At 47.8% G+C, this 23,490-nt stretch overlaps 2 protein-coding genes across 4 annotated transcripts; both read right to left on the bottom strand.

Annotated features, from left to right (window-relative positions):
* Positions 1-93: 93 nt before the first annotated feature.
* On the bottom strand, positions 94-16,551 carry LOC120952394 (vigilin). 3 transcript variants are annotated; one of them, XR_005751270.2, is made up of 5 exons: positions 16,435-16,551; positions 13,717-13,797; positions 6,657-8,989; positions 4,843-6,560; positions 94-3,026 (listed from the first exon to the last, which is right to left on the bottom strand). XR_005751270.2 is itself a non-coding variant. In XM_040371696.2 (4 exons), exons 3-4 carry the CDS (start codon positions 8,908-8,910, stop codon positions 4,900-4,902), a joined length of 3,915 nt encoding a protein of 1,304 aa, XP_040227630.1. In that variant the 5' UTR covers positions 8,911-8,989; positions 13,717-13,797; positions 16,435-16,551; the 3' UTR covers positions 3,742-4,899. The 3 variants fall into 3 exon arrangements, 2 of the variants coding, with proteins under 2 accessions (XP_040227630.1, XP_040227631.1); XM_040371696.2 differs by lacking the exon at positions 94-3,026 and having other exon boundaries at positions 3,742-6,560; XM_040371697.2 differs by lacking the exons at positions 94-3,026; positions 16,435-16,551 and adding an exon at positions 14,121-14,235 and having other exon boundaries at positions 3,742-6,560.
* Positions 16,552-19,859: 3,308 nt separating this feature from the next.
* On the bottom strand, positions 19,860-23,065 carry LOC120961366 (uncharacterized). Its single transcript, XM_049605799.1, has 3 exons — positions 22,508-23,065; positions 22,210-22,386; positions 19,860-21,991 (listed from the first exon to the last, which is right to left on the bottom strand). The coding sequence occupies exons 1-3, from the start codon at positions 22,755-22,757 to the stop codon at positions 19,923-19,925; spliced, it is 2,496 nt and encodes an 831-aa protein (XP_049461756.1). The 5' UTR covers positions 22,758-23,065; the 3' UTR covers positions 19,860-19,922.
* Between the last annotated feature and the right edge of the window lie 425 nt (positions 23,066-23,490).

Below are 23,490 nucleotides of genomic sequence, written 5' to 3'. Positions count from 1 at the left end.
GACCTTGAATGGGTTTTACGATCAGTTTCACACTACTTGTGGAGTTTCAGCCTTGTGGAGATTGGGACACGAAAGTACAAGCACACCGAATGGTTACAGAAAATGTAATAAGTTTTATTTATACCACAAATTAGGTATTAGCTTCCCCGCGCTGTGGGGAGGGGGACGACCCTCACGCAGCAAGCATGCCCACCACGAGCGTCCCACCATTCCTTCCTTCTTCTTCTTCTCCTGCTCAATTGCTCTCGCATGTAGCTATAGCTTGCTTTAGTAGCTTCAGATTATTCTCAACATTCCCCCTTTGTTTTTGCATCTCATCCCATCCATATTTCACTTGTTTGCATCATTTTAGAGGTGAGAGCGATCGCAAGTTTCCCTTTCTTCAACATCTTCATCTTGTCGTGTGAGTGTGTCTGTGTTTTGTGTGTCTCGTGTTTTTTTGTTTAATTGTAAAAGGAAGCTAATTGTATGTTCTTTTCTTTATCTCTTGCTCCCCCCTTCGAATGCACCATTTATCATCATCTTTCCCTAATCCTCCGCGCATGTTGTTTGCAAGAACACACACAAATAAGCAGCGCAGGATCCTTCCATTTTTCCATCTCTGCTGATCGTTCGCGGTTCTATCCTCGATCGTTTTAGTTTTCCCTTGCCTTTTCTTGTGTGTTTATTTGTCTCACTTTAAGTGATCAGCACGCAAACGCAAACTCAGATTGACGCTTTTTGTAAGCGTGTTTGTTAATATTAACGTTTCTCCTCTCTTTTATTTGTGCAGCTTCTCGGTTCGAGCTGTTGTGTTTCTGTATGTGTGTGTGATTTTATTTTCACGTTCGCAATGTACTGTACTCTGCACCTTTTTATATATAATTTGCATTTCCCACGACCTTTTACACACTCTCTCTTTCTCGTTCTCTCGCTCTCTCTTCTTTCTACCTTACCGCTTTTATCTCTATAAGGTTTCAATATGTATGTATATATATAGTGTTGTATAATTAGTTTCTCTTCCTTGGAGGCGGTAGTGCCCTATACCTACTACCTGCTCCCTTTCATTTAATTGCAATTTCTCTTTTTTCCGTCAATCGACCGCGCTTTTATTCTCTCCCATATCAGAACTCTGCATCCCTTTCTCTTGTTTGTTGTCTGATTACGCGTTTAGAGTTACTACCCCCCTTATAGGTTATTCAGTTATTGTTGTGTTTTCCACTATTCTTTTGTTGCAGCTGTTTCTTTACGAGTGTTTTTGTCCTTTCATGACTGGTTTTTTCTTCTTCTTCTGTTCCAGTCGCTTTCCCTTTCTTTTGGTGTCTTTAGCTCTGTGTCCCAGCACACACACATCCTGATTGCGTACGCGTATCGTATGCGCGCGCGTGCCAAAGAAAGGAATTTGCACAACAAACTTTCTCCTCCGGCACAACTCCCTCTCTCGCTTGCTGCAGGGGGGGTGGGGCGCCCGAGAGCATATGTCTGTCTTTATTTTATACGGTTTTGAAAATAATATTTGATTATCAAAATATGTATATATAATATATGTGTTTGTGTTTTGTATATATATCTCTCTCTTTCTCTCTTTCCTAACACACTTTTTTGTTACACTTTTGTTTGTCTGTTTCGTTTTTCCTTTTTTTTTGCCGCGCCGCTCCTTCGCATCAAGTCCTTTTTTGTTTGTTTGTTTTTTTCTTCACATTATCTCCCAATTGGTAAATTGCAATTGTTTTGTGTGCATGTCTCTGCTACATACATTATTGTTGGTACGATGGTACACATTGTACAAAACATTTAAAACACTCTCCGTGCGTGATACGCCTCTCCACGGTCAGATAAAAAGAGAATATATATAAGAAGATGAACAAAACAAAACAAAAAACAAAAAAATAGGATAACAAACACATAACACAGCTGCTTTTAAAGGGTGGTCGAAGAAGGAAGGGGACAGTAGGTAAAAGGTTCCAGTACTATGTTTGTAATCTACTAATTCTCTATCTTTTCTCTATCTCAACCCCCTTTTACACTCTCATCACTCTCACCCTCCGTTTCCATTTTCTAAGCGTGACACCGTGACAGAGCAGTGACGGAGAAAATTGACAATTCGGCCAACAGTGAAACGTAAAACCGCAACAAAATTACACCCGGAACGACCGGGATTTTTCCTTTTTTGCACATTAGCGGGAGTATTGTGCCGGATGTGAGCAAAACGTCATATGGTTGTGTTGTGTGTGGGTTGTTGTGTATAGCTGTGTTTGTGTCTTTATTAATTAAGGGGGGAGTCACTTGGGTAAGATACAGTGCCACGGGCGCGTGATCCTGTCCTTCCCCGTTGCATTATATGTGTAATATGCCCCCCGTTAGTTTCGTTGCGTTTGTCGAAAAAAGACGACTTTAATTCTACTAAACAACACGCAATCCACCCTGCTAGGCTCTATATATTGCCTGGACCTTCATGGACCATTCTTTTGTTATCCTTCCGTTTTCCTTCTGATCTGGTTACGATCAAAATTGAGCTCTTGTGCAGTAACAAAATAAACAAAACAAACAAACTAGAGCATACGTACATTAATCATCACCAATCGCACAAACACACACACATACAAATAAGCTGAGTTTAAACGATAAGTTCCATAGGATTTTCAAACGGTTTCGCACGGAAGTGGGGACGTGATCGGCGAAGAGAAAGAGAAGGCGCGCGCACTCACACACACTTGCGCTCTCTCGTCCCTCCTCTTAAAGGGGCGTTGTTTGATGTGTCTATACACTACTACTTAAAAGATAAATTTTCCCTTTGCTTTGTTTTCTTCCTTCTGCGCCTTCTGCTTAATAAATGATTGCTTTTGTAAGATGATTTTGTCAATCAGCAGGCAAAGGGGGAGGAGAGGAAGCTGGTTTCAAGGGGTGTGTTGCGCTGTTCGGTGTCTGGCCAGGGGGGGGGGGGGGGTAGGTTTGGGCGCACGTTGAAACAATCCGTTACGAACGACGTGGCTGGTTGTAAACGTTGTAACAAAAATAAAACACTTCACACCTTCGCCGCCTGCCGGCTACAAATCGATAAGAGAGAAAGAGAGAGAGAAAAAAAGAAAAACATAAATAATGTGATAAAACAGAAAAAAATGAATGCGAATAAAAGTTTCATTTGAGAAAGTTTGTTTGAAAAACTGGTTCATTACACTCTGGCAATAGCGCAATTTCCTCTTGCTGTGTGTGTGTTGTCGTACATATTATATTTACAGAGATTTGTTTTCCTCAAACGAAGCTGAAGCTCTTACTTTTTACTTGGTAACAAAAACACATAAAGAAACAAAGTCCTTAGTACCATCCATCCTGAAAAGTGTCGTCAAAAGTCGAGCTCCCCGCCTTAATAGTAGCCAGTGCGTAGATTCTAAATGTTCCGTTTGCAATTCCGTGAAGAGCTTGTGTATGTGTTGGGGAAAGCTGAGTAGTAGTTCCGTTCGTAGCGACCTTTTTAAATTGAGCTTCTATCGTATCCGTTTTTTCCGCTGTGGGTTCTAGCCATTTTATGTGTATTAAAATTCCAGAAAGCGAGTCCTTTCACGAAAGCCTAGTTCAAATGCCTCCTTTTTTCAGTAAGCAATGTTACTTTCATTCTCCTTCATCTCAGCAGAGTTTGACGAACTAAACGCAATACCAGAAGCACACTTTTCTCAATCAATGGTCAAATAGTGAAACAGTTGGTTTGCGATCGTCCACAATGTGCAACACAAAGAACGAAGGAAAAAAAAACAGACAAACAGATATACTTTAAACAAGATCGTTATTTAGGTACAAAAATAATTCCCCTTTAGTCTTACTCTCCTGTTGGAGAGCGTTCAATCGAGAGGGAGAGCAACTGTTTTACACCATTACACAGAAATTATACATGCGAAAAAGAAGTGTCACGGGTTCCTGCTGATCGACAACGAGAAAGGTGCGTTATTTCTTCTTGTTTTTTTGCACGCTTTTTGCCTTTTGTACCTCAGTTCAACAAATGCCAAAGCAAGCAGCTATTGCTGCCCTTCTCTGTCCTGCGCACTGCCCTTGCTAATTGATCGTGTTTCATACTTTCTCTGTTTTAGCTTTTATAAACGTTCTCTCGTAATAACATTTACCACCCCTGTCTCAGTTGTCGACCTACTCTACTACCTCTTGATTTTGTGGCGAATGAAACAGGCGGAAAATCTCACCGATCAAGCATGATTATAACTGTTTCTCTATACATTTTTCCTCTTATCGCAGCAGTCCCGCTGTTTGCTGCTGCTGCTGCTGGCTATTGCTACTAATGCTCTTCTCTGTCGTTTATTTACACCTGCCAGCGCTGCACGATCTGCTCGTTGTGTTTGTTGTCAGTTTCGCTCGTTTCATTCCGGAATGGGGAAGGGGGGGGGGGGGGGGGGGGTGGGGGAGTTATAAATTATATCAGAAAAGTGCGCCTCACTTTACACGACTTTTATCGAAAAGACAAAAATGAAACCCTTTATCAAACGATTCGGGAAGGACATGTCAATTCCTCTCTGGATAGGAAAATAGAACGTGATAGTATATCTTTTCTTCGTACGTCATAGCACAATAACAGCAAAAAGGATTCTAATTTTCTGGGAAACAAATTGCATCAAAAATATAATTTCCTTCACAAATAAAGCATGCTCTAAATAAGTAAGACGAATGCTGCTGCTGCTGCTGCTAGCCTGAGCCTTTGTGAGCGCCTTTCGCCTACGACACATCCTTGTGTGTGTGTGGTGTTTGTGGAACCACGAATTGATGCGACATTATTGCTCTCTTTCCCGTTAAACTTTGCCCTTGTCCTTTTCGCACACACACACACACATACGCACACATTCACACACAAACACATCCTACCTCCACAATTCGGCACCACCTGCTCCTTCTTCTCCTCCTCCACCAGAAACAAAACATTTAATGCTTAGCATTCCAGGCGGAGTTGATCGGCGGCTGCTGCGTGGCGTTCGCGTCCGCGTTCGAGGTGGCGGCGGCGGCGGCCGCCGGTGCACCGCCCGGCCCAAAGTCCGGGAAGTCCTCCAGGGACAGCGTGTTCGGTGCCTTGCGCTCCCACGGTGCGCCGCTGACGACGAAGCCCTGCTTGTTGGACTGCTGCTGGGCCATCGTGTCCTCCATGATCTGCGAGAACGAGGTCGGCTGGGTCGGGGCGGCCGACACGTCCTGCAGGAACTCCTCCTCCAGGTTGAGCAGATAGTCGCGGCAGGATTCCACGTTGTCCGGCGTGCCGGCCAGCGTGACCAGCGACTTGTCGGCGTCCTCCATGCGCGGGAAGGTAATGTCCACGCCGAACTGTTCCTTAATCTCGCGCAGCCGCTTGCCCCGGAAGCCGATGAAGCGGCGGTGCACGCGCTCGTCGATGTGGATCTCCTCCTTGTACACCGAGCTGAGCGTGTCGACCATCGCCAGGATTTCGTCCCGCGCCGCCAGCGCCTTCTCCTCGTACCCCTGGATCGTGATGATGCTGTTCTGCGGGTCGTCCTGCTTCGGGAAGGTGATCTGCACGTCGTGGTTGGCGCGGATCTTGTTGATCACCACGCCGCGGCGACCGATGATCTTCTGATGGTAGACCGGGTCCACCTCCAGCTTCACCTCGAACGAGCGCAGCTCGCGATCCTTCCGGTCGGCCTCGAGCAGCTTGATGCGCTCCGCGATCGCCACCTTCGCCTCGTCGATGGCCGCCTTCGTGCCGGTCACCTTGATGATGTCCAGCTTCTTGTCCTGCGGCGACATCTCGATATGCACATCGTACGTGTTCATCAGCTCCTTCACGTCACGGCCCTTCTGGCCGATCAGCGAACGGTGCAGATCGCACGGCACGTTAATCTCCTCCGTCAGCGGCACGAGCGCAAGGAGCGCCTCCTTCGCCTGTTCGCACTTTTCCTTGTTGCCGCTGATGCGCACCAGATCGGAAGCGCGCTGGACCGGCTCGGCGGGCGTTGTCTGTTCGCCCGCGGCACCACCACCGTTCACTACCTCACCACCATCAGTGGTTGCAGCAGCTGCCGCCGAAGCATTTTCATCACCCTCGGCCGCTGCTTCACCATTGCCGTTCTGCTGCTGCTGCTGGGACGGATCGTTGACGGCGACTGGCACGGCCGTGTCCAGCACGCGCTCCGGGAACCGGATGTTCACGCCAAACTCGGACGTGATGGCCTGCACCTTGGAGCCGCCCCGGCGCATCATGATGCGATGGTGGCGGGCGGGAATGTACACCTCGATCGTCACCATCGACTCGAGCTCCTGCACGATCTCGTTCATGCGCTGCTTGGCCGCCTCGATGCAGTCCTTCGGGCCCTTCAGCTTGACGCGATCGTTCCGGTCGTCGCGGTCCATGCGCGGGAACGAGATGGACATGCCGCCGCACTCCTCCTCGATGCGCCGCAGCACCTTGCCCCGGTTCGAGATGAAGTGCTTGTGGAACTTGGGCTGCACGCTGATCTCGTCCTCGACGATGTTGTCGATGTTCTTGATGATCGCTTCCAGCTCGGTCTTAGCTTCCTCCACGTGCTCCTTCTTGCCGATGATCGTGATCGCCTCGTTATCCTGATCGTTGACATCTGTGGGGGAGACAGAAGAAGAAGAAAAAGGAAAGAGTTTGAAAATGCCCTTTTTTGGCTTTCAATTTCTTAAAACCAAAGCAACAAAAAACCTACTTGGGAAGATGACGCGTGCACCGGTCTTGTCGCGAATCTTCTTGATGGAAGCACCGTTCTTGCCGATCAGGAACTTGTGATGCTGCGGCTTGGCCCGGATCTGCACCGAGTACGAGGACAGCTCCTTCTCGCTCGCCAGTTCGAGCAGCTGCTGCTTCGCCCGCTCGACGTCCTCCTTCGGGCCGCGGATCACAACCTTGTCGCTCTTCAGGTCCGAGTTCGGGAACTTGATCGACACGCCGCCGCACTCCTCCATGATCGAGTTGATCAGCATGCCGCCGGTACCGATCAGCGAGATGTGGTGCTTCGCCGGGATCTGCACCTCCTCCGAGATGATGTTCGCCATCTCGTTCTGGATCTTCTGGATGCGGTCGCAGGCCGCCTTCACGTTCTCCTTCTTGCCCGTGATCACGATCAGCTCGTTCGTGTCGCTCTCGGACGGCAGATCGATCTTGGTCTGCGTCTCGTCCCGGATCTTCTTGATGTTCGCGCCGCCCTTGCCGATGATGTACTTGAGGAACTGCTTGAACACCGGCACCTCCATCACGAACGAGTTCTTCTGCAGCTCCTTCACGTACTGCGTCAGATACTTGTGGCACCGGTCGACGTCCTCCTTCGAGCCGCGGATCTTCACGATGTCCGACTTGTCGTTTGGCCCGGGGAACACGATCTGCACCTGGTTGTGCTTGTCGCGGATCTCGCGTATCGTTTCGCCCTTCGCGCCAATGATCGTCTTGAACAGCCGGTGGTCGATGATGATCGACTCCTCCTTCTCGTTCTCCCACTTGGCGATCTTCTCCAGCAGCTCCTGCTGCGCCTTGGCCACGCCCTCGGCCGGCCCCTCGATGCGGATCGGCATGGCGCTCTTCTCGTCGATGTTGATCTGCACGTCGTACTCCTCCTTCATGCGGTTGATGTTCGAGCCGGCCTTGCCGATGATGTGCTTGCAGTGCACCGGGTCGACCACCATCTCCGCGAACGTCAGCCGCCCGGTCAGGTCGGCCACCATCTTCTGCAGCTCCTCGGCCGCGATCGTCACCTGCTCCGGCGGCCCGTCGATCTTGATCTTGTCCTCGCTGAACTCAACGTGCACGTTCGGGTGCTGGGCGGAGAACTCCTTGATGTGGCCGCCCTCCCGCCCAATGATGTACTTGTGGATCCACTGCGGGCACTCCAGCAGATCGGTGCGGATCGAGTGCGCCTTCTGGTACACCACGTTCAGCGCGTTGCCCAGCTTGTCCTGCGGGCCGCGCAGCGTGATCGTGTCGCTCGGCGAATCGCTCGACGGCATCTCCACCGACACGCCCGTCGTCTGCAGGATCTCCTGGATGGTGGAGCCGCGCGGACCGTACACGTACTTGTGCTGCGCCCGCACCACCTCCACCGCGACCGAGGTGCACTTCTTCTCCATCTCCTTGTAGATGGCTTCGATGCGCGCCTTCGCCGCCAGCACACCCTCCTTCTCGCCGGTGATGATGATCTCGTCCTTCTGGACCGACTGCGGCGGCACGTTGATCTTGGCGCCCGTCTCCTCCATCATCTTCTGCAGATTCTCGCCGTACGCACCGAGCACGAACGGGTGGTAGATCTTCGGCACGTTGAACCGCTCGAACGCCTTGCGCGACTGCTCGTCCGACATCGTGCGGATCTCGTGCTCCGCCTTCTCGATGCCCTCCTTGGTGCCGGTGATCGTGATCGCGTCCGACTCGTCGCTGATGCGCGGCACATTGATCTTGGTCGCGGTCGTGCGCTCCAGCTCGCGCAGTCGCTCGCCCTTCTTGCCCAGAATCCAGCGGTGGTGCTCGCGCGGGATGTTGATCGTCTTGCTCGCCTGCGTCTGGAAGTGGACCAGAATCTTGCGGCGCGCCTCCATCACCTCCTGCACCTTGCCGGTCACCAGGAACGTCAGCGACTGGTCCTTGCCGCTCGAGATCTCGATGTGTGCGTTCGTTTCCTTCATGATCGCCTGGCAGGTGCGCAGCGACTCGCCCTCGCCGAACTTGTCCGAGTCGTACTTGCGCTCGCCGGACGCGACGATGAACACCTGCGTCACGACCGAGCTGCCGACGCGCATGTTCTGCGTGGCCGGCGACAGCGTGCTGTTGAAGCGCGGCGGCTCACTCTCCGGCAGCGCCGGGAACAGATCGTCGTAGCAGGGTGTCGGGGCCGGCGCCGGCCCGTTGTTCTCGTAGCCTGCCGCCCCACCGTGCTGCTGCTGGTCCATCATGCCCATTGCGTTCGTCGAATCCTCCATCCTGACTGGGTGCCCCGCGGCTTGTTGCTACTGCTTGGAAAGAAAAGTCCTATTTCGTTGCAAGTTTTTTACAGTACAACTGCAAGAAACAGAGAGGAAGAGAAAATAGACAAGGCAAAGTTAGTAAGGGCATGGAATGCTTTTTTGTATTAAATAACATCTTTTAGAGAAAAATAGTAATTGTACTGTATCACATAAAATGACACATGGCTGATCGTTACTTAACGCATACTTTCCCTCCCCCCGGAAATTCCCTAAATAGATACGAGCGATTGCTCAAGCACAACTAGACGATATGGGATTATACTATTGGTGGGAGCTCGGAATCGGACCTACCCGATTCCGATTTCGTGTTGGCAATCAATTCGGGAGCCAATGTCGATGCTGGCATCGATTCCGATTCCGGAGCCTATTCCTGAGTAGACTCCGGAGCTGACTGCGGAGTTGACTCCGGAGCTGACTGCGGAGTTGACTCCGGAGCCGATTCTGGAGTTGTATATGGAGCCAATTCCGGAGTTGAATTCGGAATCGGAATAGGTTCCGGAATCAGAGACGGCTCTGGACTCAGATTCGATCTAACAATCAACTAGTTCCGGTAATAGGATCAAAATTGAGTCCACAACTGGAATTAGCTCCGGAATGATAATCAGTTCTTGAATTGAAATAAAACGTTTCAGAAGCGAAATCAGTCTGAGAATCTCCATGATAATGGATCGTTTATGAGTACATTTTCAATCTTTGTGGCTATCAATACGTAGCATCATAGGATCCAAATGACTTTTGTTTTGGAGATGCTGAAACCGACTCCGTTTTCGGAGCCGATTCCGAATCCGGAACCGATTATGATTCCGGACCTACTATCTGGAGTCGATTCCAGAAATTTTCGGAGCTAGCCGGAATTGATTCCGATGAAAACTTCATTTTTCCCATCACTAGATCATACATGACCAATTAACATTTCCGTCAACGATCTCTCTAGGCTTCGAAAAATCTTTATTCCAACGTGTAACGATGGTGACGAGTGGCCCCACACTGGTGGTAGTGATTTCTGGTGGTTAATTTCTTCACTTGCGTGCTAGAAAAGATCGCCCATTCTCTCCCTATCGGGGGGAAGCATCAAAACACTCCTCCTCTTTTTATGCTGGCTGCCGGTCGAGCATAACGCAGAGAACGTGGTTTGACGGTACATATGTGCATGTGTGTGTGTGTGCGAGTGTCCAAGCGTACCAAAGAATGAAGAATGTTGCGCTCTCTTCTCTCGCTGTATCTTCTTTACACAGCGCAGCATAACACATCAAATGTGGGATAGCGCATCACTCGAGAGTGGCCCCAAAAACCATTTGAATGCAACGGATGTGTGTAGAAATCGGTGCAGAGGGAAGGGGACTGGTTTAGAAAGAGAGCACGCACACACAAACGAAGCGCTGCACACCCCATCATCACCCATTTGATTCTTTTCTCCCATTTTTATCTGCTCGATGATTACACGCTATTTCCATTACGATTTTCTCTGCTTCGCTCTTCGTCATTCGTTGTTGTGTTTTTTTTGGAGGGACTTGCCTTCAAACTACTGCTTACTAACTGCTCCCCGTTTATCAGCTTTTACGCAGCCAACGGTATTGGAAAACGTTCGAAAGTTGTATGAAAGAAGATGATGAATGCTTCAAGAAAATATTTAATTTGATTTTTACATTAGCCTTCATTACAAATATGAATCAATCAATGCCATTTCTGGATAATTCCAACCAAGCTAAATGGTCAAAAATTGATATAATATTGACGCTCCGATGCACGCAGTTTATACAATAAAGCGATCGTTAACCCCATTTTCCACTGTCTCCACCTTCCAATGTGCCGCCTCATAGTTGATAATTGGATGTCAAACTGTTTGCCATTCCAATACTCAGAGCCTTCACAAAATGGGGATCTCGTTGGTTCCTTTCTGGAACACTTTTACGCAAACGCAACGCGCCAAATTGCAACTTTGTTGCAAGTTCGATTAGCTCCCCCCAAAGGGCATCGGCAATGGCTGAAGAGATCATCGGGCATCTGTTATCAATCCCGCAGGGCCAAACATTCCACCAAAGCGCGGTAAAGCGTAACTGGCAAATATAGTAAAAAGAACCACCACTTGTTCTTCCTGGCGTCCAACATCCCTGCTGTGTGTCCGATCACGGCCCGGCATCCACAAGCGCCGGGTCGACGATTTTTTCCTCTGCACGTCAGCATCGAGAGAAGCTCCCCCGCTCAACCGAAAGCGTTAAGTAATCGCCGGAGGCTGATAAGCTGACCGGAGCCAATCAAAGCCTTCACAGGCAATAAGACACGGACACATACGCACGCACACACACCCTTTTCCCTTCACTCCCTTTCCAAGGCCAATGTACGCGCAAAGGTGTGCGTGCAGGAGGAGGAGCGTTTGAATCGTTTGTTGCTGCTGCTGCTGCTGTTGATAGTGTGTTCACATGCTGACGTTGATAATTGTGGAGTTTTAGAGCAGGGGGGAGGGAAGGGCAGGTTCTTATCACTAAGCAGCTAGCTAGGACGACGGGTGGTTGCTGAGCTGCCGACAAGCCGGGGCATACATGCTCTGCCAACGTAGCATCTCTTCTGCCGGCCGCTCAAAAACGTACCCTCGTCCGTTCGGGGTGTCGGGGCATGAGATGCGATTAGACACAAGTTCCCGTCGTCGTCATCGCCATCGTGTAAAACGCCAACATTGAGGTGACGAGACGGTTCTGCACACGTGGCACTACAGTTGGTGTTGGGCGGGTTTAAATTTTGAATCGTTTGAAATGATTCACTAAAACGGAAGATTTCAAAGACAAGTGTTAGAGAGAGGAATTAGTGGCACAAACAATGAAATTCAAAGTTCCTTTCGACCGTTCCAATCATCTGAAGACGCATACAGGTTGAATCGTTTCCGTTCCTTTACACCACCTGATCTCTTGCGCTTGACCATCCATAGCGCCGCTATTGCGCGTTTAGTTGTTCTTGCGCTTTCTCAACGAACGAACACGGATACAGAAGACAAGCAAAAGAACCAAGAATGAAAGGTGAAAAACGAAGACGGTGCAACAAACTGCGAAGAAAACAGCAAGAGCGGAACAACACACACGCACACACACTGGTGGCGCTGGTTGGAAATTCAGTGCTCCTAACGGTGTTTCAGGTTATGTTTTGATTCGCTCGAAGACACGATGCGGCCCCTTGGAGCTCCCCCAATCTTCTTCATGCTTAAGCGTGTTTGTGTGCGTTTGTGTGGTCGTCGAACCAAGAAAAGGGTTCATCTTGAACCACGAAAAGAGCAAAAAAGAAGAGAACGAGAGCGAGAGAGAGAGAGAGCTTTTTATTTTGCCTCTTTTTCTCAAAGACGTTCTGCTGCCTTGACCATTCGCATTTCCATCCCATATCTATTGCACGCGTTTTGATCATGCCAGGGCGCTGGAGGGTGGGTGTGGAGTTTGGGGGTAGGGTAAAACCAGAGCAATATACACGTTGTCAGGTTGTGGTGGGTTCTCTACCGTTTGTCCAGTTGTTTTGCTTTTTTATTCAAGCAACCCAATAAGGGAGTGAGGGGGTGGGGATGGGATGGGGGTACGCGCGCGCCCACTCGCCGACAGCGTGGAAAGAATGGCAAACTGGGTGTTGTGTGCATAAGCCGCGCAACGGGAATAAGAATGCAAACAAGCATAGAAAACACAAACACACACACACACACGCCCCGTGCACACGTAATCCGCGGTGCCGGTGTCCGTGTTGTGTGCGTGTGTGTGTCCGCGACCAGGCCGCCCCACACAACATGTATCGACGTGTCATTTGCTTTCGCGCTGCTCTGTTGCTGTCCTCTTTCCCCCCTGCCCAGGTTCTACGCGGCTTGTCCCTTTTCTCCTTCTGCCTCCGCTTCACCGCATTCCAATGAACGTGCGGTGTGGGGGAGAGGGGGGGGGGTATGTTGACCGGTAAAGGGAAAGAAAAAGAGGAAGCAAAACAACTACCATCCCGTCGTTCCGAGCGATTTGAGATGGAAAAACTCACGCACTCACGCGGATTGGATTTCGAACACGTTGAAATTTCCCAATTAAAAATTAGGAAGCAAAAAGCAACTAAGATGGCCCCCCAATCACCCGGGAGACCGCATTTGACCTGTCAATTGCGCCGCAGCGAGATATGCAGCCGTGTAGGAATTGTCCTACTGTAGTTTTTTAACAAGACATTGGCACACACACACTTACACACGCACAAGGACGAAGGTTACATTTGCAAACAACACAACCTTTCCTTCTTTCTCGCCCTGTTTTCGGGGTCTGGGTCATTGATCCTGTCCAAAAAAACGGGTCCAAACACAACAAGCGGCGCCCGCGATCGCACACGTCGACAAAAATTGAACCGCGATTTTATGCACCGCGCACTAACACACAGATCCAGCCAGCGACAGAACAGATTCATCGAAGCAACCTGCCGCCACCCCGTTGCAGCACCTTCGCGCATGGTAGTGTCGTTGTGTTGGTAGCTAAACACACAACCCCCCCCGCGAATCCCGTTTCTTCGTATTGCTGTCAGGTCTTCTCGTAAAAGCATTTGCACCAGGCGGGTGAGATGAGGTTAAAAACATATCCCCCTCTCCTCCCCGGCGGTACATTGACATATCGGACCCAGGCACATTTCTAAGCCAACGGGGGCTGTGTGAGGGAAGGGTGCTAAAAGTATCTTAGCAACTGTCTCTCTAATTGGGAATGGGATATAAGAGATTGTGAATGAGATTTCGCCACATTAAATGTTTTGTTTACTGCATTGTTTACTTACTGTACTGCGTTTATCAAAGATCCGGGATTAGATGGGGGTAGTCCTCGTTGGAGACTCCAGTTTGCTGCACTTGGCTTTGACCTTTACACACCACGCGCAGGCACACAGACACACACGCACACGACGTTCGCGGCACGAGGAAAACAGGATTCACCCCACACAGGCAGCAAACAAACACACAAACACAGCGGCCGTATTGGTGCAAGGGCAACGAAAGGCATGAAAGAAAAGAATACAGTACAATTAGATAAATGTGTTTAGCGAAAAGGCTCTAAATACGATTTGCCCGTCTGACCCGAAACCCCGGTTCATTCCGTCGTTTTGCACTGTAAACACAAACCAGGCCGCGCGCGCCTGGTAAAATGAATGTCTCTCTATTGCTTTGATTTTATCCTAAACCTTACACCGAAACGAAGCTGTTCCACTGTTTTTTCTGTGTTTTTGCGTCTGGTTTCGGACTTCCGGACCAAAAGTTCTTCTGCAGCAACACAGTCACACCCGACGGATACCTCTCCCTGGTTACGAAAGGATGGCGGGTACGGGGAAGTTAGCAGAAGCAACCAGCCACCGGAGATCTGACAGTTCACCAACCAACTTGACAGCTCACTTCGGGCAGTGTGTTTGAAGGCAGGAAAACATTATACCCCCGCGTCCAACATGGGGGAAAAGCAGGGTTTTATCCGCAACGAAAAGGACATCAAAACACAAACAAGTCCTAATGCGCCTGTGTGTGTCTGTGTATGTGTGTGTGTACGCGGTGCCATTCTCCTGCCATTAACCTTTCCGCAGTGCACGCACACTGCCACGAGCACGTAAACACGCACCTCTACCTGCACCTTTTTCTGATACAACACTGCGAGAGTGAGAAAGAGATAGAGAGAGAGAGCGAGAGAGAAAAAGCGCCAACCAGGGCGACACGTCCAAAAGGCGAGCAAGTGAATAGATGAGCCAACGGGGCACAGCGTATACACAAGCGCGCGCGCGTAAGCGAGACAGCAAACGGCCGGGAGCAACCGAACGCAACCGCAAGAAAGAGCGAGAGAAAAAACACAATCTAAGCTCGACCACGTTTTTCGATTATTAAAACTGATCTCTCGCTCTGTTTCTCTCTCTCTCTCTCTCTCTGTCACTGTGTGTGCCCGGCTATTTTCGGGATGAATTTCAGGATGGTGATAGAGCCACCAACCCTCGCACACACGCATGCACACACACGTACACACTTTATTATTATTATGGTGGGACGCAGCTAAGCACATATGCTTTTAGGCCGGACTGGGCTAAATTGAACTGGGCGGCCGGGAACAAGGGGGACACAGGGCGAGCATTTCAAATTGAATTACAAATCTCCAACGTCTGTGGTCACTTGGATTGGGCTATGTGTGTGCGTGTGTGTGTTGGGTTTGTGTTCCAAAATACATTGAAGCTATCTTTAAAAATTGTTTCAATGATAAAAGCGAATGACAGACGAAATAGAACGCCCATAGGCCGCTACCTCGATCAAGATCGACGGCATATTGCGACATCGAGAGCCACCCTTTTCTTCTTTCCCATTCCCTTTTCTTTCCTAGCTGATATATTGCTGACCGTTCTTCGCGTTTCGGGCGTAAAGCGACAGGCGCGCCACACAGATAGAGCGACCGAGACGGCAACAGCGGGCCAGAAGAGAAGGGAAGGTGTCGCGGAGACCCACGGGGCCAGCAGTGCCAGCAAGCAATATGGTTCAGCTGCAGCAGCACTCCGTACGTCTCCGGGTGTCTCGTCGACCCACACACACCCGTCGATCGGGGAACGGTGCAAAAACGGTCCTGAAGGGCGCGTGTGGAACACAAAAAACCGGATCTGGCTCCAGATCCCGTCCGAAAAGCCGATTCGAATGGATATGGCGACGTCGTCCCAAGAACGATGACGCGTATCGTGCGGGGGGGGAGGAAGGTGGGAGCCACCGCCTGAAGATCTGAACCGGAATTTTGATCCACACATACACACACACACACACTCACGCACACATACGCAAACACATACACACACATACTGACACACGCGTAAAGAAAAGTGACCAAAGGCGGGCAGGAAGGTGTAAGGAGGCACGGAAAATGAAGCAAATAGCTTTGTGAATTTTCCGGAAGTTTTCTTTTTATTGCGTTTTCCACGCAGGACGTGAACTGAGGGGCTGAAAAACTGTCCACGGAAAGCGCATTACGCGTGCATCACATTTATAGCACGCGGTCTCCCGGTCCGTGTCACACGTCGTTTTCTTTAAGACCCGCGAGAGCGCGCACACACACACACACACATACACGCACATTCTTGAGGATGTGGCACACGTCGTCATCATGGGCGAGAGAGAGTGTATGCGGGACGGTAAATCTGAGCCGGGTCCGGAAGGGTGGGGGTTGCGCACACACACACACATGAGAAGAAGTAGCGAGCGAGTTTCACCACCGGTTTCGGAAGTCTATCAAGTCCTCCCGAGCAGCAGCCAGAACCCCTTCGTAATGCACCCAAGATACGGGGGAGGGGGAGGCTGCCACCGGGGAGATGACGGTATTTGGCAGAGTGTGGCCGACACTTTTCACGACACGCGCACCGGATGTCGGGCCACAGTGCAGAACGACGGAAATACACAGAAACAACACCGGGAAATTCACACGCAGCACAGGACAGACACCCCGAGCAAAGCGAAAAAGTATACGGTAGGAAAAAAACGCAAAATCTCACGGGTAAAAAACTCGGCGCAGATAACACGAAACAGCCTTTCCTTCTCGAGCCACACGCACTTATACAAGTGTGAGTTGATGAGTTGTTCGGTTCAAAAGAATGCCCCGGATACTCGACGCGACACGGATGATCGGAGGCGGCGTGTTGACAGCAGTGGTTGACAAGGCTGGTGCAGGCATTTTGCTGGGTGCCATCTTGCTGTTCACTTTGACAGCTGTTTAAATTTAAATAAAGTCGTTATTTTTTTACAGGGAAATTAATGGAATTGGCTTTTTAACATCTTATTTTATTGTGGATTGACTTGTAAAAATATATTTAGACATGAACGCAACAAACGAATGCTGTAAGAAGGATAAATGAACGTAAGCGTGTGCGTAAGAGTGCGTCAACTTTAATGATATTTTTCTTTTTTTGTCTGAATATTAAATAAAAAATCGTTCTAAAAATAAGTTAAATTAAGTAGGAATTATAATATACAATCAAACATAACATATAACGTGTTTAATAAAATTCCGTGAAAAACGTAGGTTCAAGTACATGACTACCCAAGTGGCAGAGTGTTGGTCTCGAAAAATTTCACCACTACCATATTCACCACAACATGAAAATGTTAGTGTCTGTTTTCAGCTCGTGTTTTAATGGTGTATACTAGCTTTTCTTCTAAAGATGTAAATAAAAACTATTTTATTTTTCTAATTTTTAGATTTGGAAATCGGGATTCTCCAACTTCGAATTTTTCAATTGTTTGAATGATTATTTTGCATCGTCTCAACATGTTTTAAACAATGTATTCATTTGAATAAATCGTTATAAATCGAAAGAAATTCAAAACTATGCAAATCATTAACTTTGGAGTGAATTTGGAAAATAATTTAGAAAGCCCTTTAAATTAGCAGATGAGATACGAACAAATCAATAAACCTGTTGTCTGTTTCAAGTAGGAGATATAATGCAATCCAACGGAATCCAATCCAAGCTTTTACCAAAAAAAAAAAAAAAAAAAAAAACTCCAGCAATGTATACACATAGTCCCCGAGATACACTATGAATGCGGGTCGAGAAAAATCCGCGTACGTGTTATTTCCATCTCAGTTCGTATCTCGTTCGATTTCCAGTCAACTCTGGCTAATTTTCTTTCAATTTTACATGTAGGGAGTGCTTTTATCTAATAAATAATTAATTTGATATGATTCGGACTGAAAATTACAATTGTCTTTTTGAGTGATTTTTAAACCTATCTCGGGGACTGTTAATGTTCATTAGCGCCAGAGCATAGACATAGTAAGAGCAATCACGAAACGAGATAGGGAGAATTAGAGCAGATTGAGAACTAGTTGGAAGAACGAGAAAGAGAAAGAACGTGGACAGCTTAAAAAAGGTACTTAGACGTTTGGGATAGTCGGAGGTCCGAACCAACCATTTCCCACGTGACACAAATGCCTTAAATGACTCCTCAACTACTACAAAAATCATAATTTGATCCGTATGGATAAAAAAAAACAACTGAAAGGCAATGTTATTCGTTAAGTAAGCTTAACTCGCAAAATTTAAGTTTGCTTCTCAGTCGTGAAGGAAAGCAAACACTTTTAAGTGCGAAAGTTCCAGGCACCAGGACTTATGTGAAGTGTGAAGCACACTCACTCAAAGTCGTTGGTATAAAGTTTATTACACGTTTAGAGGGGGTAATTCGTTTTTTGGCTCCAAAGAGAGCATTTGAAAGTTGAACAGAACTCTATAGAAACGATCCAACTTTCTCTACCACCCATCTAAAATAGCGCCCATTCCCGACGTAAAGTGCAATTTCGTTGAATCATTCCAATTAACAATACTTCCAGACAGACCACCTGCAGCACTATTGGACAGTAAATCAATTTAAAAACGGTTTCAAAAGTTCAGCATCTAGCTAGGTGAGTCTGCAAAAGGATGTGCGTGTAAAAAAAGTATGACAGTAATAAAATATAACAAACAGAAACGAACTTCTTGAGAAAGATACTTAAACTATTGAACAATGAGTCACTCGCGGGAGACTCCATTAGTAAGGTAAAAGTGTATTTTATTGCTTTTAACAACTTTAAAGACTAATGTTTGGTGCAGTTGCGTAGGATAATGCGTGTGCTTTTGTCTTTTCGAGTCAGGGACACATGAACCTGGTAAATCTCGTGTGGTAGTTCAGTGCCAACAGTCAAGGTTTTTGCTATAGCAGTTTCTTTTTCGTGCCATCCATTAACTTCTTTGGGATATCATCACTCAGCGAGAGGAGTTCCCTCGGGGTGGGTTGAGGAACCGTGCAGTAAAGCAGTAAAGCTATTGCGTGTAGAATTTATTGCTTTAATCTGTGAAGGAAATGGATGGCGCTTAAAGTGCTTTCAAGACACTTAACTGGCGACAGCAGCAGGATGTTCGCAGTGGCAAGACTGTTCATTGTGCAATTATCTCATCCATCCGATAAGGTAGAATGATGTCATAATAAAATTGATTATCAATTTGTGTTTTTTTTGTGTTTTCTAATAAATAAAAAGCCACATTGTTTTGTGTTTATTTTTTCTTTCAAAATCATTCGATCATTTATATGTTTGTATAAACCCATATTTGGAAAATGTAATAAAAACGAGCGTACATTTTACAAACTTTTAAAGAATTTTGTTACCTTTTGTTGCAGGAAAACTTTTTAAGTTTTTCAGTACAATTCTTCAAGCCCACATCCCTGTACACAGTTTATATTCGCGTTTAAGAAAGCACATATTCCAGCGCTGCATATGGCTACACAATCTGTTAGTCCCAGGTGATTAATTTGAACCGCTTTGTGTCTATTTCCGTCATACCACATCAACAACTCCCTTTGCCAATCGTGCATGCCGTCGTGCAGAATACTCAAACACAAAAAAGAAGAAATTGCGCACCATTCCACCACCAGGACAGGAAATATGTAAAAATGAAGAAAACGGGACCTATTTGCCAACGACCCAATTTACATACACGCCCCGTACTGTTGGGTATTTTTCCCTCCTGTGGTATAGGAAAGGGCTTTACCGCCTCAAAGCAAAGTGTGCTGACAAAAAGGTACAAAGGATGTTTTGTGGAAACCCACCATAAATACATACATTTATTGAGAATCCTTACCCTAATGATAGGTGGTTAGAAAAATAAACATTTTCTAAACCTGTGATCAATCAAGTGTCGGAGATTCAGAGTGCAGCGAAGAGCTTTATAAAGATCGTCCAAGTTTTTTGTTATCTTTTTTTATAAGCTAAAGGAGATCTTAGTTGTGACAATTTACTTAAAAACTTACAAATTATGCTTGAATTTTAAACAGATAGACATTTATTTAGAATAACATAAAAATCAAGTGCATGTTTCATTCTATTTTAGTTTACAACACACATTTTAATATTGAAACAGAAGAAATTAAATGATTTGCTGCGTGTCTCTGTGAGTTAAATGCTCCCTCACACACACTTTGATCTGTGTCCTATATCGATACCTGTGGCTTACTTGGTATCGCTTCGTTTGCTGTTCATTGTAAAGGTTTTTCTTTTAGATACTTTCTGCTTGCTTTGTGGGTGATTGTGATGCGCTTTTGGGGGCTCATTCACATGTCCAACTTTAATATTTTTCCTCTTTTCACGAACTTTCTTTGTTTCCTTCTTTGATGCTCTCTTATGAATGTTTTGCCTTTTCGTTGTGCTAGTTGGACGAGATTTCCTCGTTCCTCTCCGAATCGTTTGTACAATCTTTGTTTGAACTTCGCCATCGTTCTTTACCTTGCGTTTACTGTGTTTTTTTGCGCTTTGTTTTGTTTCTCTCTTTTCTACTCTTTGTTTTCTTGCTACTGTTTGTTTTGGTTTTTCCGTTTGCTTTACTGTACGTGATGGCCCTTTTCCATTACTGTCCTTCAATTGTTTATCTTTCCGCGAAATATGATGTGCTTTAATGTGTGCACCATGCTGGTTTTTCACAGATTGTGTGTGTTTTACCTCTAAATTGAGTCGATCAGAAATGTTGTCCATTGACGGTGTGGAACGCAGTGGGATAAAGTGTATGGTGGGTGAGATAGTTTGCGATTTCTTTTTCTGATTCTTTTTTGGTTTTTTACCTGTACGAGTGCGAATTGATTTCGGCGTTGTGAGCTCGTTCGATGGACGATACCGCTCCGTTTTGTCCGAAATAAGTCTTGAAGATTGTACTATTTCTGCAGGAGCCGCTTCTTCTGCTCCTGCTTCTTCTCCCGCTTCACCTCCTTCTTCTCCACCTTCTTCACCACCTCCTTCACCACCTTCCTCACCACCTTCTTTACCACCTCCTTCACCACCTTCCTCACCACCTTCTTCACCAGCCTCCTCACCACCTTCTTCACCTGTTGCTTCGCCACCCTCCTCACCACCCTCCTCACCACCTTCTTCACCTGCTGCTTCACCACCTTCTTCACCTGCTGCTTCTCCACCTTCTTCTCCACCTTCTTCACCACCTTCCTCTCCGCCTTCTTCAGCGCCTCCTTCACCACCCTCCTCACCACCCTCCTCCCCACCCTCCTCACCACCTCCTTCGCCAGCCTCCTCACCGCCTTCTTCACCCGCAGCTTCGCCACCTTCTTCTCCACCTTCTTCACCACCTCCCTCACCACCCTCATCACCACCTTCTTCACCTCCCTCTCCGCCACCATCCTCTTCGCCACCATCCTCTTCGCCACCATCCTCTTCACCATCTCCTTCACCACCTTCTTCCTCACCACCCTCCTCACCACCTTCTTCACCACCATCTTCGCCATCTCCTTCACCACCCTCCTCACCACCTTCTTCCTCACCACCTTCTTCACCATCTTCCTCATCACCATCTTCACCACCCTCCTCACCACCTTCTTCACCATCCTCCTCACCACCTTCTTCGCCGCCACCCTCGTCACCACCTTCTTCCTCACCATCTTCCTTACCACCTTCTTCACCTCCTTCATCACCGCCCTCCTCACCATCTTCATCACCGCCCTCCTCACCACCTTCCTCACCATCCTCCTCACCATCTTCTTCACCATCTCCCTCATCATCTTCCTCGCCACCCTCTTCTTCACCCTCTTCACCACCTTCCTCATCATCTCCCTCCTCTCCCCCATCTTCACCTTCCCCGCCACTATCACCTTCTTCGCCGTCTTCCTCACCGTCTTCACCCTCCGCATCATCTTCTTCACCATCCTGTTCGTCTCCTCCTTCACCTTCTTCTTCACCACCTTCTCCATCATCACCACCCTCCTCTCCGTCCTCTTCACCCCCTTCTTCATCGCCCTCTTCTTCCCCCTCACCTTCTCCATCCTCATCGCCATCATTTTCCTCTCCCTCCTCCTCATCATCTCCCCCTTCCTCTCCATCTTCTTCATCGTCACCTTCATCGCCATCTTCATCCTCCTTTTCACCGTCATCCTCTCCTTCGTCGCCATTTCCGTCATCGCTTCCTGGGTCCGGCATATCATCTCCCTGATCCGGCACACTGGTGATACCCGTCACGACATCCGTATCGATCGACGATTCGGTAGTAGTTTTCCCACTAGGCATTATGTACACTGGATAAACTGTGGACGGGAAAGAAATGTTCAAAAATAAAAGCTCAAAAAGTCATCAATTGAAAGAAAAAAAAGTAAAAGCAATAAGTGCATGTGTATAGGTATTTATTTTGAAAAGTAAGAATCTCCCGATGTAACAGTAGTAGGAGTAGTAGTAGTAACATTATCCAAGCATCACCAATCCAATCTGTACTGGCTTAACGGCGCTTCTCACACTGGCAACTCACCTGGGTAGGCACAGCACGGCCGCCGGACGTAGACGAGGCGTACGTAATTGGCACAGTACTGGCGCACACCCTGGTCGTCCAGGGCAAACACGTGCCGGCCAAGGTCAACGATGGCTGCCTGCAGGTATGGTGGATAAGCCGGCCAACGACCGGTCGCTGCATAGTTGCACAGTATCTCTAGGAGCGGAGAAGGTGAAGAGACAAAATAGGGGAATTAAGTGTCTTGTAACCACATCACACCAACACACACATACAGGCCATACGTATGGGAGAAAATGAGAAACGAGAATTCACTTACGCGGTAGACGGAGCAAGTCCTGAGAGCTCCCTTGCGGTTTCCTGGGCGGTATGGTACCACCGGGCGGCAGGATGACACCCGGTACCAGTGCTGGCGGTCGCCAACCGTTCGGTGGATCGCCCGATATCGGTGAGTCGGTGGGTGCGGGACGCAACCAGAAGAAGGTACCACTGCACGGCTGGCCGACGAGTAGCACAATTAGCAAAGTTCTGCTCACGAAACGACGACCAGCGTTACAAGAGATTTCCATTTCGAAGGTGTGTTTGTCCTCGCCCCGTCCAGTGTGGTCGGGTAGACCTCGGTCACAGCCGTAACGATGAAAGTGAGTTCCGAGTACGTGCACTGATTTTAACGCAACTGTTTAGACCAAATGTCCGCCACTCGGTGAATGGTTGTTCACGGCTTGTTCAGCAAGAAGCAATAATCTAACTACGTTCTTCACGGAACAAACGGTCAGAATAGGGCGCAGCAATAAATAACTATTCAAAGATAGGTTGAACTCTGTCCCGGAATCACCTTTGCCCTGGCGGACAGTTACGTGCCAAGTGTCGTCAATCGAGCACGGTACACCCGAGCACGTCGCCAATGTCTACCCGTGGAGACCGGGAAGTATTAAGCAACCCGGTAGGCATTAATGATGTGAGGTCATGCTCGGACTTTCCGGGCTCGGATCAGTTACCAACGTCTTATTAGATTGCGCTAGCATATTGCAGAGTGGACTAATGATAAAAGTTTCCATTGCATCACAAATACCGAGAAGGAGTTGTGAGGAAATATACAGAGTAGCATCGAAAGACAATATAGTAAGACACGCAATTGGACTTTTATTACAACATTCTTATTACAACCGTACTAGAAAGCTTCTAGCTAAATGGAAGCTTTATTGGAGTACCACTACGACTAGGAAATAATTCTTCCAATCTCAAGAACAATGTGCCACTGCCGATTCTATTGTAGGTCGCCTTCTAAGGCTGGAAGGAAAA

Source organism: Anopheles coluzzii, chromosome 2 (assembly GCF_943734685.1).
Source record: "Anopheles coluzzii chromosome 2, AcolN3, whole genome shotgun sequence".
In the NCBI taxonomy this organism is placed as follows: domain Eukaryota; kingdom Metazoa; phylum Arthropoda; class Insecta; order Diptera; family Culicidae; genus Anopheles; species Anopheles coluzzii.
This window is presented reverse-complemented; position numbering and strand designations above follow the sequence as displayed.

Excerpts from the sequence above, each read along its gene's own strand:
- LOC120952394 (XM_040371696.2), bottom strand. The coding sequence starts at position 8,910 with ATGGAGGATTCGACGAACGCAATGGGCATGATGGACCAGCAGCAGCAC. Across the intron at positions 6,561-6,656 it reads TGCACGCGTCATCTTCCCAA|ATGTCAACGATCAGGATAAC; the intron begins GTAGGTTTTTTG and ends TCTCCCCCACAG.
- LOC120961366 (XM_049605799.1), bottom strand. The coding sequence starts at position 22,757 with ATGGAAATCTCTTGTAACGCTGGTCGTCGTTTCGTGAGCAGAACTTTG. Across the intron at positions 22,387-22,507 it reads GGACTTGCTCCGTCTACCGC|AGATACTGTGCAACTATGCA; the intron begins GTAAGTGAATTC and ends CTCCGCTCCTAG. Across the intron at positions 21,992-22,209 it reads GCCGTGCTGTGCCTACCCAG|TTTATCCAGTGTACATAATG; the intron begins GTGAGTTGCCAG and ends TCCCGTCCACAG.